Genomic DNA, 18,826 nt, shown 5'->3' with positions numbered 1-18,826 from the left:
GAGTACTGAGAAGAAACTTTGATTACCCTTTTCATTGTTGGTGTTACAATATTATGGTGAAATGTGAAATGAAACTAAAAAATAATGTTAACTAACTAAGCGTGTAAATCAAACATACAACCTTAAAAACTTTAATCTGTTTTTTCCTATTATTAACTATAATAGATTCAATTTGTGGTGATGAAATAGTTATTTATGCAACAAACGAGTAGGACGGTTTGACGGCAATTCCTACAAGTGGAAAAAAGTTACTTTACTCACGAGTTTCACACAAAATTTTGTCCGTAAACTTAAAAAAATTACGGTACTTTTTTACACGCTTCTTGACCGATTCATACATTACATTCTTTATGGATGCAAATGAATAAAAAAAACGTGAAAATAATTATATAAAAAACATTTTTTTACTCTGCTATCAAATGTGACACTTTAAGTCACTTCTTGATATTAGGAAACGTCACATTTTTCATAACCTTCATATATCAGTTATGAAAAGTAGTTAGGTAAAAAATTTACGTAACTTTTTATGTTTCAAAGAAATATTTATTCATTACTGTAAAAAGTGACAATCATTTCATTATTTAAACATTATTTAAACTGTCAATTAACTCATTATTTTAATTCAATAGTATTTTAAGATTTATAAACATTGAAAACAACATTACTAAAGACACAGTTAATTAAAGTAAGTCCATTTTCTGGATGAATACTCTCTTGAACTGATATCTACATGTACGCTAAGGACTTGGCCCAGAATGTTTTCTGAAATTCTTCTCTTATTTTCCAATGAACTTCGGCTACACTATTGGATTTTCATCCTCCGTGTTGCTTTATTTTCAAAATGTCCGCTTCTAAGGCTGCCAGGAGAAACGCTGACGAGCGTCTGAAGCAATGTCCTGTTTATCCTATTTATGTAGACATCGAAGTCTACTTTAAAACAAAATTATAATTCACAAAATTCTTTCTTAGAAATCACAAAAAATAGGGCTCGAAGGTATCAAATTCTCATTATAATAAACTATTTTTTGCAGGCTTAAGCGATCCATATGTAAAGTTCAAATGTGGAGGAAGGTTAGTCTATAAATCGAGGACTATCTATCGAGATTTGAATCCTGTTTGGGATGAAAGTTTCACAGTGCCTATTGAAGATCCTTTTGTACCTATTGGTATCAAGGTATTCGATTATGATTGGGGTATTCAAGTAAGTTAATTTCTTCAACATATTGTCTTTTATATAAAAATCATGTAGTTTGTCAAGATGACGATTGTTGTAAGAGATAAAAAATTCTCGATTCCAATTTCGGTGAAATAGATATAAAAAAAAGTTTAAACAACTTTTCTCAATAACTTTTTGTCGTATACAAAAAGCGCGATCCTGTAGAGAGTCTTGAACCAAGCGTTGCAGGAATCTAAAAAATGAATATGTGAATCGAATGTCTCTATCTTTTACAAGAAACGCTTTATCTATCCAGAGGCACAGAATATAAGGATGCTCTAAATTTATTTTAATGAGAAAGTATGGTTCAAGTTCAACATGCAACTTTTTAGTTAGAACAGGATAGCTCTCAACTCCAACTGCTTCATATGGAACAAAAAGTGAAGAAGAAATTGGGTCAATGGACGAATGATTCATCGACTCGTTTTTTTAAAGCTATTGATTAGTTTCTTTTAATTATCTAAGAAAATTTGACGAATGAATCGTCCTATATGAAACTACAGAAATTATGCTTCATGTTTCACATTAAAACAACAATGAACTCTAATTTTTGATCATACGCGTATATCAGTGACATGTAATCGTTTTGTAAACGGTTTTAGATGTATCAAAAATATTTTTGAAGATCATTCTATAGCTTTAACCTCCAGTGCGTGCCCAAATCACATTGAACATGGATGCCGCCATTGGGAAAATTTGAGTGTATCGCCACTAGTGGTTGTTATGTGGTTAGCACGAATAGCCATGTAGCTACCACGGATATAGGGAACACTTTCAGAGTGGCTACCACTTTTCAATCACGGTTAGGAACTCATTCTGTAACAGAAGATGGGAGTGTATTTATGGCCACTCAGTATAACAACTTTGCACGTTGTCTTTTTCTCGTTCGATCTCTGCCTTGCTGTCCCAGTCTCGTTACTTTGAAGTCAGACATTTTCGATACTTTTATATCTATGTTAGTATATAGAAAAAGTGGCCTAGCCAACAATTTCCCAATATTTAAGTTCAGTACATAAACTAATTCAGTAGTGTCAATATTTCGATGCGAAATTGACTTAATCTCAGTTTCACATGTAACTAAAAGAGGGCGCCTCTAAATATCTTTTTCCATAGCAGCAGCATCTTGTGACAAAAACGCAAAACCGACCTAACCTGGTTAAGCCATTTTTGCACAGTAGCAACTCTGTAATTAGGCGGGATAGGTTGACAGTGATATTACTCAATTCATAAGACAATAAACCGCAAATAGTTATCGTCAGATTTGAATTTGAGTATTTCGTATTCTCTTTACGCTGAAAGAGTTGAAATTCCAGCATCGAAATTTATTTTTAGCAAAGTATTCAATGAACAATTTAATATTAAAATCAAAGCGGCTTATAATGATGAAAAACAAGACTCGGGCAAAAAAGAAACTTGCATTTGTTCAAGGCAAATGCTGCAAGAGAAGGCTTAAAAAATATATAGAAATCTATAAAAATAATGAAGATGTATGTGTAATTTGCTTCGATTTTATGAAAACACTTCCAGCCCTGTTCCAGCCACTTCATAAAATGAAAAATGAAGAAATGTACATGTTTTTGTGGTATGAAAGTATAACATCCAGAGGTCTCCAAGAAGTAGCTTCCTGTCTATTGTATTTCTTAAAAAATATTGAAAATGCAAACCTCTTATACTGTACTCTGATCAATGTGGAGAGCAAAATAGGAATATCAAGATGGCTCTTTTCTGTCAGTTTATTGTTTCTAGTTCTACTGAATATGGTATTTATAAAATTGACCACAAATTTTTTGTGAGCGGATATTCATACATGTCATGCGATCAGGATATTGGTTTAGTGGAAAAACAGAAACGGTTCTTCAAAAACATCTATCTACCTGAAGACTGAGAGCAAGTTATTTTAGCGGCTAGAAAGAGTAAGCCATTCAAAATAATTTCTATGACAAAAGATTTATTTTTTTCTTGCAAATTTCTAGAAAAAAATATTAAGAATCGTAAACTATGTGTAGATAAAGGCAAAGTTGAACGGTTAAAGATAGTGCGTTTTTATTTCTTTTTGTTGGTTAATGAGGTCGTGCGAGCCAAAAAAGAGATATTTTTCTAACATTTCGCATCAATGTGAGGAGAGCAAGAAAATTGGTGGTATTCACAACAACAGCCCCTTCGTCTAAGTTACACCACTTCTGATGCTACTTGGGCTGTTGAATATACCCTTCAAATGTAAAACATATGATTTCCGAATACTTGTGGTCTTAGGTATCTAAATTTTACGATATATGACCTTATTTACTTTTTATATCCCTCATTTTTCAATTATTTCAATAATTTTCTAATAGTACCAGTAAGTTTCTTCAACAAATTTTTTTGTAGGATGATTTCATGGGCTCCGCCATGTTGGATCTCTCCAATCTAGATCTATCGAGAACAACGGATTTATCTTTACCGTTACAAGATCCATCTAGACCTGATGCTTCGTTAGGTGAAATATTTTTATCTGTCACTTTGTATCCTAAGACTCAAGAAGATAAAGAACAGGTAAGCAATTATATAATAAAGTTTCGTTCACAATAACTAAATTTGATAATATTTATTTAGATAACTGTGTCAATGTATCCAATTTTAGGGGCACGGGAAATGCTATTCCTTGTCTAATTTCATTTCATCTACAAGCATAAAAATGCGCGTTGGTCACGCGTTCCCACAGTTGTAGTAGTTACTATCGTAAACAAAACGTCGTGGATTAAGCATCGTTTATCAAAAGAGTGGTATATTTGTGAAAGAATTTTTAATAAGAAATTTAAACCGACTGTTAAGTATAAAATTCATAAAGTCGAGATTTATTGCACAACCTATATAAATTACTAATAATAAGGGCACAACGTGGTGAAACTGTAAAGCCGGTACCACACGATGCGTCCAATGCTTTCAACGCTGGACGCTGCTTTGATTGGATGCATCGTGTGGTCGTAGTACGCATGTCATTCCACAAATGTTTTGTTTCCAAAGTTGACATTGATTTTTCCATGTTTACAAATTCACTGAAAACGTTCCCTATTGAAGGCTGTCAAACAAATACTAAACAACGTGGCGTATTCAAACTTGAAACATGTTCTGTATAGAGTGTGTACTTTCTAAGACAGTGGGATTTTTCAAGCAACTACCGCCATCTCTAGGTCAGGCCAGGTACTTCTCGGGCCATCCTAGTATGTTAGAAGTGGTAATATTTTATACTGAATATTTGGTAGTAATGCTGAAGACGTTATAGAATTTTTCAAGATGTAAAAAAGTTACTAGCCTCTAGTTAATATATGGCATGCAATAACATAAACTCAACCCTTTGTCCATTTCGAGTTAAAGAACAGTGTGTATTATAAATTTCGATAAGAACTGTCTTTTATAATGTTCGCCAAACAGCGCTAATATTTGTCCGTTTTGTTTCCAACGTTGACATTGAAACATTGGCTATAGAAGGACGGTTTTTTGACCTGCGTCAAAGGAGTACCCAACCTTAGATCGAAGCTGGAACCAACAACACACTCTTCCGGTCTGGTATGAAAAGTTACCAGTATCATCCAGTTGGCACTCATAGGACAGATCCTGTATACCAGGATTGATTACTTTTTGATGTTTAATAAAGTCTTATTTTAGGAAGAATTAATTTTGTACCTAATAGACATGGAAATAAACTGAACTGACGAGAGCAATAAAAATGGTAGCGATTTGGACCCAAGGAATTATTGGCGCCTACTTTTTTATGATACAGCGGGACTTATATTATATCAAATATCAAAATATGAGGAGGTTTTAGAGAATTTCTTGGCTACACAACTTCAATGACGATAGCCAAAGAACATGTTTTCAGTCGAGCGGAGTAAGCTCACCCACTTAAGCGACAGCAAGGGTCTATAGTCACCTGAGCTAACCCTTAATAAGAATAAAAGACTTCCTGGAATCTTTCATACAACTAGGGTATAAGGAAAGAGACTAAGAAACCGCGACGTGAAACATGATAAAGACCTGTCAGAATGGCAGGGAATGGAGAAATGTCTTATCTAGTATTTATCCGCAGACTTTGTCGGGCTGTGTATACCCAACGGGACGGACTTACCATGCGCGCGAGGGTGTGAGTGTTTTAGTTAAACATCAATTTCTTGTCAGGCCCAAATAAGCACCAAGCCCTTCCCATGCCCAAAACATATGTTCATCTGAAAATGTTTTTGGATGATTGACCAAAGCTAGTTAACGATTTTTGAAAGTTTCTCGATTCCTTAACATGAATTACATTCCATTGCCGCTTTTAGCAAGTCCTTGTCTAACGTTGTTGGTTTTTCTGATCGATTGGAGTCATAAAAATCAAAATTACAGGATCTGAACTTCTAAGGCATATGAATAAATATCGCAAATATTTTTGCTCGTAACTGTTGTGTCACTAACCTTGCGAAACCCAAAAAGCATATAATGGCGGATGTATATCTGGTATTTGGCTAGACATTTCACCCTAAATTGCAAAAAAGTCTAATATTGAATTATTTAGAAATGAATAAGTCACAATAAGCTGAAATATTTTTACTTATACCATAATATGATGCAAATAATTCGAAGAAATGAATAAACAAAGGAAGATTATATTTTTTAAGCACTTAATCAACACAAATTTCAATACAAATAAGGATTGTGGGAAATGTATTCGATTCAATAGTTGAATTAAGTTGTTTCATTCATTGTAAAGTTGTAATGTTATTATGAATACAGTTTTTTTAGAAATAGAATTTCGGACTCGAAATATATAATTAGTTTGTGATGTGTGTGATGTTTTTTTTTAAATTAAACTAAACTATCTTAAACTAAATATTGTAATAAAAACGAGATATGATTTCTTGATATGATTTATTTACATGACCTTAAGCGCTCAACAATTTTATATTTTTGTGCAAATGGCAGTCTTCAATTGATGGCTAAAATATGAGAAAAAATATGGTTAGACAGATATTTTATTAAAATAATAGATAGTACGAGGACAATAACTACGTAACTAATGAAACATGAACTTTAAATCATTCTATTTCGCATCATGAGAAATCTCTAAAGGTGGGTCCACACTATACAGACTTCTATAGAATATTGTCTGTGGAAACTAGACAGTATAGACAAATAATGTCGGTGCGATTCAAAATTCGGAGTATGCAAGTTTGCGTATTTATCGTAGCTAAGAAATTTAAATTGTATTTTCGAACGAGAAGTAATGAAAAGTCTGTACAAACATTCTATCCAAATGTTTGGATAAAATTTTTTACTCCAACTTCATAGTCTGTACAGATATCTGTACGAGTAAAAGTCTGTATCGTGTGGAGGGATCGATATCAATTCCTCGAGAGTAATTGTATCATCATTAATTTTCATAATTTAAATAAAATATTTATTTAGTCAAAATACGTACGAAAGGCGAACCAAACCTACTTTCGATTTCAGGCTTAAAACGAATTCAGGGAACTTAATTGCCACACCTCTTCATTACAGGATTGTAGAATAGTCCAGTCATTTTAGGTGGATTTAAGCAAGAATTTCGGAAAATCGAGATACCCAGTTATAAAGTCATTTGAACTTGTTCATTTGACATCCTAAAACGTCTCTCAAAATCACATATAATTCGATGTGAGCAAATCGGTAATCAAAAGTCAAAAAATCGATTTTTTGCACATTTTTTGAATAACTCGTTTCCTATGGGTTTAACATTATTTGTATTTATTATCAATATTGTAGAACATTAAATTCAGTGAATCATTTCTGAGATAGAGGGCAGAGCGCGCGCAGTTAGAATCCCGTTTGAAATCAACTGGTAGTTCCGATCAAAATAATCTCTTATAAAGTTTATCTCGATTATCCTAGGAAAACTACTTTAAATGACTGGACTAAGAAGGATTTTTTTCCGATGTAAACGTGTGGTTGAAAACTATTTGTCGAAAGTCTTTCACAGATTCATTTCTACAGGGAAAGATTGCCGAATGTAACTTTACCACTTCGGTGGCTTTGACTACGAGGATTGTCCTAGCAGTATCTGGCCCAACAAATAAAATATAAACATTTTGGAAAAAAATGTATTTATTTTTCAACGTAATATCCTTTTAAAATGAGAATCGTCCAGCTCCTCAAAATAGCTATTAACCGCCGACATCCCCTCTTCATTGTTGAAAAATCTTTGATCACCGAGCCATTTTTTTCAAGTTTGGGAGCTGCAAATAATCCGAGGGGCTAAATCTGGCGAATAAGGTGCATGGGATAGCAATTCAAACTTTAATTCATTAATTTTGTCTATTACAATAACGGGTGTGTGAGCTGGTACATTATCTTGATGAAACAACACTTTTTTCCTAGCTAAATGCGGCTATTTTTCCTCGATTTCTCCACTAAAAACGTTGCAATAAGTACGCATAATGCTCGACGTTGATAGTTGTTCCTTTCATAAGATAGTCAACGAAAATTATCCCATGCGAATAGCAAAAAACCGACGCCTGCAGATGCAACGGTCTTTGCCTTATTTGGAGCCTGTTTTCCTATTTGAGTCCATTCTTTTGATTGCTCTTTTGTTTCGGATATGAAGTGATGGATTTACGTTTCATCCATTGTAAGAAGGCGGCGCAAATTCGGCTTTATTTTTGTGAAACATTGCGAAACACTCTTTCTTCAACATTTCTGGAATCGTCACCTCATTTGGTCAACCACAGCCTCGTTCAAACTATGCTAACCAATATTTTATTGTTGATAACGAAGGAACAGTCTCACCTAGAGTATCTAGTTCAGCTTTTATATTGGCTGGGCTGAGGCATTTCAAATAAAAGTATTGTATCACATAACGAAGACCAATTCTTTCCATGTTTACAAATAGCTACCAAACAAATACCCAACAATGTCGCGTCTTCAAACTTGAAACATTTGCTGTATAGATTGTGTACTTTCTAATACAATGTGATTTTTCAAGCAACTACCGCCATCTCTAGGTCAGACCAGGTACTTCTCGGGCCATCCTAGTATGTTAGAAGTGGTAATATTTTATAATGAATATTTGGTAGTAATGCTGAAGACGGTGTAGAATTTTTCACGATGTAAAAAAGTTGCCAACCTCTAGTTGATATATGGCATGCAATAAAATAGACTCAACCCTTATATTTATACCTGACCCTAACATGGTATGATTATGTTCGGTCTCAACGCCTTTGTCTGTGGCAGTCCATTTCGAGTTAAGGAACAATGTGTATTATAAATTTCGATAAGAACTGTCTTTTAAAATGTTCGCCGAACAGCGCAAATATTTGCCCATTGAGGCAAAAATGAGCCACGAATTTTCATTGAAAGAGGCTTTACAAGCATCCCTGAAAGTACAGCTTGGAAATTTTGAATAATTAGATAGCTCCTAAAAAAACACGAGAAGACATATGTGTACCAAAGTACCTTAATGGAATGTATGCAGAATAAAAAGTGCCATCGTTATGTCATTTTCAAGGAGACTGTTCCAGGAAATTGATGGTGAGATCAATTTTTCCACTACAACATTGTAGCGTACTCCATGTCGTTTGGTGCTTTTATTTAAAACAATAAACAAAAGGCATAATGGAGTCACAGCGTTCGGAAAAACTCAGAATTGAATATATGGAAAAATTAAATACAGCTAGATTGGAAAACGGAATAATAATCTACCTAGAAGAGATTTGACACCCATGATACACCCAGGGAATTGAAACGTTGAAATTTTTTAAGTTACCTCGGTACATGTTGAAAAGAGCTTATTTAAAGTTGAAACGCAGATTGTTTTGTCAAAACAAAATAGAAATTCCCTATTTGTAGGTATTTGCGGTAGATGAATTATATTCTTTTAAATAAAAAAATATACAAAATGTTCATTAGAATTTTCGTGCTCATTTTGAACATATTTCGTAGTTTTTATAGTACATATATATGCGCATAATATTTCATCAAAATTTTCTACATATAAATCCGCTCTTCAGTAGTTATCATGTTGGCAAAAATTAATAATACATTGTTTTTTTCCTGACAGTTGTAGATAAATTATAGTATTCTATTCGCGAGTAATAGCTATTACAATTACACAAAAAATCATCACTCGCTCTCCAAATGATAAACGATTTTACACTTACCTTCAAATTTGATTCAGTTGATGTTACCTTTAAATAATAATATCTCGTTTTCACAAAACGATGTCGTCTTGAAGAAAATGTCAGATAACAAACGCTCTTCTTGTCGAGATTCATTGTACTCAGGTGGATTTAATTCTTTTGTTTCCAATAATTTCGGTATGGAAGATTCACCGTAACCGATTTGAGTACAAGCATGGCATAATTCAGATTTCGCACTACGTTCAATTAACAAAGTGTTCAAATCCTTGATAATTGCGAGGGCGTGCTTCAATTTACCTTAAATAAAAATCATACCAATTATAAATTGAAACAACTCTCAGATTATATTATCAGAATAGATAATGTAGAGTGAGCAGGGGCGTTGCTACCGCCGTATCAATGATACGGGGCCCCCGGGCTACAGAGGCCCCTTACGTGTGTAAACAAAAATTAGTGAAATGTCTCCATTTCCGGCAACTATTTTGGATACAACACAAGACTTTCTGTAGTTTTTCGATACATCTCGATAACAGAAAATGATGATAATGAACCTAAAGAATTAAAAATCTGTGAGTCCTTTTTGGGGTTTATAGCAGTATCCGATTCCAGTGCAGAAAGACTTAAAACTCAAACTTTAAATACGATTAAAGAATATGGAATTAATTTGTCTAAATGTAGAGGACAATATTATGATGGAGCAAATGTTATGTCGGCTTTATATGGAGGATTACAAGCCCTTATAAAATCGCATGCTCCGAATGCCAATTATGTTCATTGTGATGCACACGTTTTAAATTTAATTTTAAACGATGCTGCGAAACGTGCTATTGAAGTGTCGACTTTTTTCGATAATTTAGAAAAAATATATACTTTTTTAGCAATAGTTTAAAACGCTGGGTGATGTTGAATAAAGATTCATCTGAAAAATATAAATTACCCTTAAAAAGGTATGCCCTACTAGATGGTCTTCAAAGAACGACGATTTATTAACGATAAAAAAATATTTATTAATCATGAAAACTTTGTACCAACTAAATTTTATTTCTGAACGATGATGAACGATGAACGTGAAGAATGTAAAAATATAATTAACATTGTAGAGAGTTATGATTTCTTAGTGCTTGTCACATTTTTTTCTTTACTATTTGAAATCATTAATCCTGTTTCTTAAGCTCTACAACATGAAAATAATGACTTACAGAAAGCTAGTATTTTATAAAATAATGTTTTGAATACGCTGAGCAAATTAAGGAATGAAAATTCATTACAACTGTTTTTAAAAATAAAAGACGAAAGATAACGAAGCGTTTTTTTGTTATTACAAGATGAGAGATTTTAGGACCCGGAATTTTATTTCAAAGTCAATGTATCAAAATTTAAGAGCCTTTGTGACCTGAGTAATAAGTATTACAACCGGAGAAACTCCTATCTTCTTCAAACGAAGTGATAAAAAATGCTTCTGGAAAACTGTCGGCTAAATACAGTAAAGACACCTCAGTTAATCTTTATGAACAATCAATTGCTCTGAAAACATGCATGGAATTATTGCTGATAAAATTCAGTAACTTTGCATCAAGTTTTCCAGAGGTAATAACAGCATGCTTTCTATTCTTGACACTTCCATTTACGACCGCAAAAGCTGAAAGAAGTTTTTCAAAATTAAAACTGAAAAAATTACAGAAGGCCTTCGATGGGGCGGGAACGGTTATCAGACTTGTCACTATTGTCTATAGAGGCAAAAATGTTAGAAAAACTGAAATCGTCTTCAGCTATAAATGATTTAAAAAATCAATTTGCCGAAAAAAAGGCAAGAAAAGTATACATTTAATTTGAATTGTTTGGCTAGCTTACTTTCTAGGAGGGAGCGATATCTTATAATCAATAAATATTTATTTTAATTTAATGTAAGCATTTTTATTTCTTTTGTGAAATAATTTTACCCTTCATTTTGGCCCCCCAACTAATTTTGATACAGGGCCCCTCCAAAGGAAGCTACGTCACTGAGACCGAGTAATAGAATGTAAGAGATCGTAGAAATTAATCTAAATTAGACACAGACATAATTAGTAAATATAGCAGAGGCAATCTGTATAAAATATTAATTCGAACAAATTTTCTTCCAATTTACTTGCTGATAAAAGAAAGTTGATAAAATGAGAGTCATATTCGACTATGTAGAGTGATAGAACTCTTCGTCTTATTCTTTGGAAATGTTCTCAAGAAAACCGTCACAGAATTCGAATTTGAAATTCTATTTTTCACAATTAATGGATGACATTTTAGACGTGATGAATACCAGTTTTTTTATATGAAGGCACATGTTTTTTAGATAGATTTGAATTCTTATCAAGGTTATGGATCAGTAAATATTTCTACTGCAATTCTTTGAAATTTTATACAGTCCTACAAGTAAGAATAGATAACCTACAGATCTGTATTTCAAAATTCAAAAAGGTACCCTGGTACTAAGATAGAACACTGAAAAATAATTGGCGTTTGCTTAACTTCATCCGTATTCAAGATGAAATGTGTTAGAGAAAAAAAATCATACACATTTTCTCAAGATTTTACCAAAGCTACCAGCAATATTGTAATAAAGTCTCATTTTTAAAATTACTACAGAACAATCTATCTATTTCTTGAAATTTTCATAATTATACCTGAGCTAATATAAGTCTTCGGACTTTTATTCGTCTTTTAGAGAACAATAATGCAAAATCAAGTACGCTTGGTGTTGGTAAATCTACGATTTAGAGTTATTAAACAAAAGAAATGTGGCGAACTCCAAAACTACAATCTAATAGAACTCCACAAGGATTTGGATTTGCAAAGTACTTGGTGATCTGCTGCTAGAACTTTCTTTATAAGTTCTACAACCACTTCACTCACTTCTGGAGACTACATCGTGACTGTCAAACCATGTTTCATCTAGATATGTGTCTATTAGAACTTCGGTAGTCTTTTATCTGACGCAAATAATCTTGTCGCCATCGAACGATCCTTGACCATTCGGTTATTGCCTCCGTTTATTCAGTTTTTAGTGTTTAAAACCACATGCTGACAAAACTTGACGCAATGTTTCTAAACTGGCATAATTGTATACTGGATAATGTTCTTATATAAACTTTAAATTGTCCTACATATAAAATCTTGAAAAGCTTTGTCAACTGATTTCAGATTTTAAAATTTCCGCTGACTTTTTGTCTCAATCATTCAATAAACAGTTAACATTAAAGTGAAAGTTGTCAATTACAATTCTAACAATTGGTATTCAAGTTTCAACTTGACTCAGATTGTTTTAGCAAAGAAATTTCGATTCCTGGGCACCCTGAGGAAATATACATCGGCTATCTATCGATAATTTTTGCCAGTTCCCAGTTCGTCTTCCAAAAATATTTGCCAATACTTTCATACGCAATGAAGAAAAATAAATGTGTAGTTTTGATTTAAACTATGCATAATAATGATGAAATCGACAGGCACCAAAAAGAAAAGAAAATACAACCGAAAGAATTGACAGTGTCAACAAATTATGCACCGGTTACTCGGCGAAAAGGTTAACAAGAAGATAGCCGATGGTAATTTTTATCAAGTAATGAACGTATCTGGGATAAAAGAACAGATATTGTTCAATTTAGGTGGAAGCTCCATATCGAAGAAATATTTTTCTCAAAAATCTGGCTCAAGATTTAATGAAATTTCGAAGAGAGAAAATCAAGCACTATAAAATTGGGTGAAGAGTGTTCAGAATTTGTGTATGGGAAACATTCCAAAATAATATGTGAATATTGCCATGGAAGGAGTTTGAAAAGCCGTTTATTTTTTTAAAGCAAATTAGATCATCATTAAAAGTGAATTACGAAGTGAAATGAAACAAAAGCTGCCGATCAGAATAAGGCTAGCACCTGGTGGTGTTGCAAAAGCCTAAGCAACTGGCGGAAGGTTAAGGGGAGAGGGAGAGGTTTCAAACATTCTTTGGGAAAAAGTGGTATATCATACGATTGCAGAAGAGGAGACAAAAAATGGAAATTGGACAATATTACTGATGAAATGATTGAGCTACTCAAAATTTTGAGAAAAATGCATTTTCAATAGATTGATCCGTCTGAAATTGGTCTTTAAGATGTTGAGTTGATTCACTGATATCAGTTTTACATAAAACGAAGTATTTTATAATTATATAAAATAAACGCATTTATTAACGGTTAAAATGTAAATAATACCTTTATATTTCATAGCTCTTTCGATAACCTCCTGGTTTTGATTACCAACTTTTACATTTTCTTCTATAGCTTTCTCAAATTCTGTTTCCAATTTTCTAATTTGTTCTTTATAGTTACGTTCTTTACTTTCGATTTCTTTCCTTAGCTGCTCATTTTCTGTTTTCAATTCAGAAATTTCTATCAGAGACTTCTTTTGCCTTGCTAAACACTCTTTATTATTTTCAAGTAAACTTTCTTTGTTGTACTTTATTTGATGTTCAAGTTTATCAATAGCTTGATCGAATTTTTCTTGGTTAGCGACGAGAGATTGTTTTAACGTTTCATTTTCGGTCTCTAGTATTCTTATTACCTCTTTTAATTCATCGTTTCTCATTTGCAAATCATTATTTTCCTCACGAGATGCCCGAAGTGACTTTACTAAATTCATTATGTCAGCTGGCAGTGATTTATTTTTCTGAATTGTATCTAAATGATTTGTCGCATCCTTATTCGGTATCGTTGAAATAAATTGTGATATTTGAGGAGCCATATTCTAAAATTTTGACACTACTAGTTTCAAAGCTCGTGACTTTTATATTTTGATAGTTAGACTTCAAAGCGATTATAACTAATGACATAAGATGATAGAATCATGTTGAAGGTAGACATGTTGCCGCGTAGTACCTCATTTTGGAAGAACTCCAACTAATTTTTGGAAGACGGGATATCATGTTTCTAATCGAAAATATATATTTCGTGATTTTGATTTTAGATCTCTTTCCATTGAAAATCAGTGTAAACTAACAGATTGAAATTTGACGCTTCGACCTTTATCAAAATATTATATTTTAATAAAGACTGAAGTATGTCGAAAAGTTAAAGTTGAAGAAAAGTGAAAATATATCGATCTACAATCATTTTGCGCAATTTCTTTTGTTCGAACTTTTGGTTTTATAATGTGATCAAACTAGATTCAACAAAAATCAACTCGGAATTTTTCTAAATTGAAAAAAAAAGGATTTATGCGGTAAATCTAATAAAAACATATACTCCAAAATCCCCTAGCCATAACTGCTCTAACTAACAGAGTAAAGCTTGATTTGTACATCCAAAATTACAACTAAACTAGCTGACCCAGCAAACGTTGTTCTGCCATATAAATTATATCTAGGAAGTATTTTTAATCGAATTTTTCAAGAAAAAATTAGACTATTACGGTAGGCATGACTAGAAGAAAAATGTTTTGAGACTTCCTGAACACGATTATCTGTTTAAGCTACAATTCTCTTATTTTCGTCTCTCGAGTAAATGCTATGGGTCCGATTTGGTTCAAAATTAGCATACATGGCTTTTTTGGCGGCGGATTGATGTTATTAGAGTTTGGTTGAAAACAAATGAATATTTCGAGGGGTCGTAGTGCAAAAAAAGTGGTTTTTGACCTTTGCTCACCTCTGCAGGTCAAACGAAAAGCGACTGATAAATGAAATTTCACATGTAGGTTCAATTAGTTGCGAGATGATTTCCTGTCGAAGGGTCGAAACTTTCCATCTCCACCCCTCTCCATTTTATGAGTATTTTTGTTATATTTTCTTATTTTTTGGCCAGAAAAAGTTTAACTAGAGGGTTCGAACTTCGCATGCAAGTAGGGGTGATGTTGAAGGATTGTCTTTCTCAAGTTCAAAGTTTTCTTCTTCAATTCTTCTAGCACAAAACGCCTGAAATCATTTTGACCGTTGTAATAGTTGAACTGGACCGCCTCCTATTTAATGAATAATACGAGTATGATCGTTGCTATGGTGATTTTTTTTACTTCCCATTTTCGAAATTTCTTGTCATTATGACAATTTTTTCTTTGTTGTCAATTGGAATTGAACAAGAGGGTTCGAGACCACCGGGTCTATTGAAATTATGAATTTTCATTAGAGAGAGAGAGTTAACTTGTGAAATGAAAAGTTATTGAGGAATAGCAAATTTTCCATATAAAGAAATAAGATTGAGAATTGATATCATTTCCAAGAAATTCATTTTATGGAAAGATTTGTTTGTGTATTAGTTAAATTCTTTATTCGACGAAAAATTCGACTTTCGTGATGGAGCTCTGCTGCTCACGGCTTTTTTTAATTCAATAAAAATAAGTAACTCACTATAAGTGTATAAGGATGTATTTATAATCGAAAACGTTGTATAGACAATGGAATTAAGCTTTATTTAGGTATTAAGGTATTTAGGTATAAAGTATTCTTTATTAAAGTAACGAATGTATTTCAAATTAAAATTTGATAGCTATCTAGACCTTACAAATAATTATTCATATTTTTACTATTAATTGGGTGAGAATATGCCACATATAGTTGTCGAATAACCACTTTGAAATGAGCCTAATATTCCACATTAAGCTCATACTGGAATGCTAGTCGAAGAAATAAATCTACGTCTTCCTCTATGTCTGTTTATTATGAATTTACGCGTTTAGTTTGCCTGATGTTCTTGCACTTATATATATATATATATATATATATATATATATATATATATATATATGAGATTTGATTGTTCGATGACTCCAATTGGTCCCTTCAAGTCTTGCTTGCATTGCTGATTGTACATATAACCTATGAATAAATCAAGTTAAAATACTTATTTGTGAAAAACAGTGACTCAATATTGTATTCGTTTGTTTATTATTTGACTTACCTTTCACAATAAAAGAACACGTATATCTATTAAACACGTACACGTTTCTGTTTGGATTTAAAACTATTTGTAAAAAATGTCAAGTACAATATGTACAGGTACGATAATGGCCATTGTTGTCATTGAAGCTCACAAGACGTGTTTATTTACATGAGAATAAAAACTGCCTTTTCAGTTATTAATAAATAATTATTGCACTGGAACTTAATGATAAATTTACGATGAGAGTAAAATTAACATGAGAGTTGCAAATAAAAATCAAAATGATACGTATAACAGTCACTGGTACATACACGATACAAAAAGAAAATTGAAATTGTAAATAAGAATTTATCGTACTATAATTATTATATTCCATTCCAATCGCGATGGAAAAATAGGGGTTGATCGTAGTAGGGTGAAAAATTCGGAATGATATAATAATTAAAATTAACATCAAACTAAATTTTCTTGGTGGTAATTTTTTGGTTCATGTAGTAAATTGAGGATAATCATGAATTACTGGTAAATAAAAAGAAATTCTCTGCATGGTTCCTTTTTGTCACAGAAATGTGGAAGATTTTTGACATTATTTATTTCAATGTTTTTATCGTTTAAACGACATTGCTTTCTCTTATCTTTAAATCAAACACACGGCGTGAATCGGCGCATTAACAGGAATAATATTTTTATAGCCGAAGATCAAGGATGTTGTAAACTAAACAATACTAACTACCAATATAGACTGACCTGACGTATTATATACTCATAACCTCACAATATTGAGGAATTATTGTGAATTTTCTGCATGCACTACAAGTATAAGTGTCTTTCAATTAGAAATTTAATTAATTTGTAAGTTTCATGATTAATTTTTAACTTTCAAAATTTTCAAAATTTTATTTACATATCTTTTCAATTCCTAGGCTGAAAAAAATTTTTCACGTCATTTATTATTTAGGAATCAATTTATAAATTATAAGAGACTTGCAAACAACAAACTGAAAAAAATTTGTTTTACTATAATTACAAACCAAGTGAACGTTGGCTGGATACTGATAGACTACTATAAAAAATTCTAGATCAAACTTTTAGGTAAAAGTAAAATTAAACAACGAGCTTTTGTTTTCAGTACTTCCAAAAAACTAGTAGGACCCAAGACGTGAATAAAAGATTAAAATCTCAAATATGGAGCTCCGTAGTTACGATAGTATTAGTTGAGGGGAAAAATCTTTTACCATGTGATCCAGAAACAGCAACGTCGGACCCCTATTGTAAATTTAGGTAAGTTTATCTCAAAATGAATGTTATTTTCAGTTCTTTTTGTATCAATGAAATAGTTAATGTACAAAATTTGGACTATTTTTACTATACCTCTCCATCCGTTTCTGACCTCTGTTCTTTCTTTCCAGTTTTCTGATGTTACCTGTTCTATTCATTTATTTTTCGGCCTGTCTGTAATCCTTTTAATCCCCTCTCTCTACATTTGCTCTTTTAGCAAATCTGTGTGCATTTCTTCTGCACACATCCCCCAACCACCCAGTGGCGTGCCCAGAATTTTGCTCTAAGAGGCGGTCAGGACATAAGACCTATTCTGGCTCTTCTGAGAATGCTATCTGTACCTTTGGAAAAATAAATATCCTACGTAATTTTTAGCCTTGAGGTCAGATTTATTGTTAATAATAAAGTATGAAATATTCCAAAACTTTCTTGGGGTAAGATTGTATCAGGAAAAAAAACCTTTCAATACATTAATAGAAAATGATAATAATGAGAGAGATATCAGTGGTTTTTTATGCTTATGCATGTTTATTTTCTTCAAGGTTTTTACAGCTAAATGCTAAGCTCAGATCTCACGCTAATGTCTTTGTGTATATAGAACACAGTTAGAGCATTAAGTATTGTTTCTTCAGAAAAATTTCTAAGGTAATCTTTCAAATACCGGAGTCTTCATTTTAAGGGCAGCGCGAGAAAGGGTGTCATTTTATACTATGCAAATATCTTTTTCAAATTGAAATATAAGAAAAAAATTAATAAAATAGCATTCGACAGATTCTAGTCATATCTTGCAAGATGTAAATTATTTGATTTTTTTATAGAACATTATATTTTTTGGCCCTGGGGATGCGAACCCGCTCGTCTCACCAGTCGACACGTCACTTCAACCACCTGACTCTGTGGACTACTTGCTTGATATTAGGCTCGTTTTTATTCATTTCTGCTCAGCATTTGTATTCCTTCTCTATATTCTCATTGTTCTTTTTCATGTCACCCAGTTGTTTCTTCCCCCCTTGTATTTTTTCAACACTCTTCTAAGTTAATACTCAGGATTCACACCCATACAAACAGTCGGTCTGATGATCCTTTTGTACAGGGTGTCAAACTTAAGGTAACTCTTATACTTTTCCCCAAATCTGTAAGAGTTATCAAAAAAAATTATCACAAAAGATTTTGTATCGAAGAAATTTTGATTATACAGGGTCCCCAATTCTTCTGTATCGATATCAACTTTGGAATTTTAAACGTAACACCCTATGTTTTATTGCGTTTTTTAATTTAGTGGTGAAAACAAAGGTAACTTTCTTAAGACCGACCTATTTGATTTCTGC

The 18,826-nt window shown here is 32.5% G+C and overlaps 1 protein-coding gene across 7 annotated transcripts in view; it reads left to right on the top strand.

The window, feature by feature from the left end:
• LOC130446506 (multiple C2 and transmembrane domain-containing protein) overlaps window positions 1-18,826 on the top strand; it is a 98,824-nt gene that overhangs the window by 55,585 nt on the left and 24,413 nt on the right. For 6 of the 7 annotated variants that reach the window (XM_056782809.1, XM_056782808.1, XM_056782806.1 and 3 more), the window contains 3 exons: window positions 1,032-1,201; window positions 3,584-3,748; window positions 17,350-17,501. In XM_056782809.1, coding sequence (XP_056638787.1) covers window positions 1,032-1,201; window positions 3,584-3,748; window positions 17,350-17,501 — 487 coding nt within the window. Of the gene's footprint in view, window positions 1-1,031; window positions 1,202-3,427; window positions 3,470-3,583; window positions 3,749-17,349; window positions 17,502-18,826 lie in introns of those variants that run through there. The other variant, XM_056782813.1, reaches the window with a different exon arrangement.

Source organism: Diorhabda sublineata, chromosome 7 (assembly GCF_026230105.1).
Source record: "Diorhabda sublineata isolate icDioSubl1.1 chromosome 7, icDioSubl1.1, whole genome shotgun sequence".
NCBI lineage: Eukaryota > Metazoa > Arthropoda > Insecta > Coleoptera > Chrysomelidae > Diorhabda > Diorhabda sublineata.
This window is presented reverse-complemented; position numbering and strand designations above follow the sequence as displayed.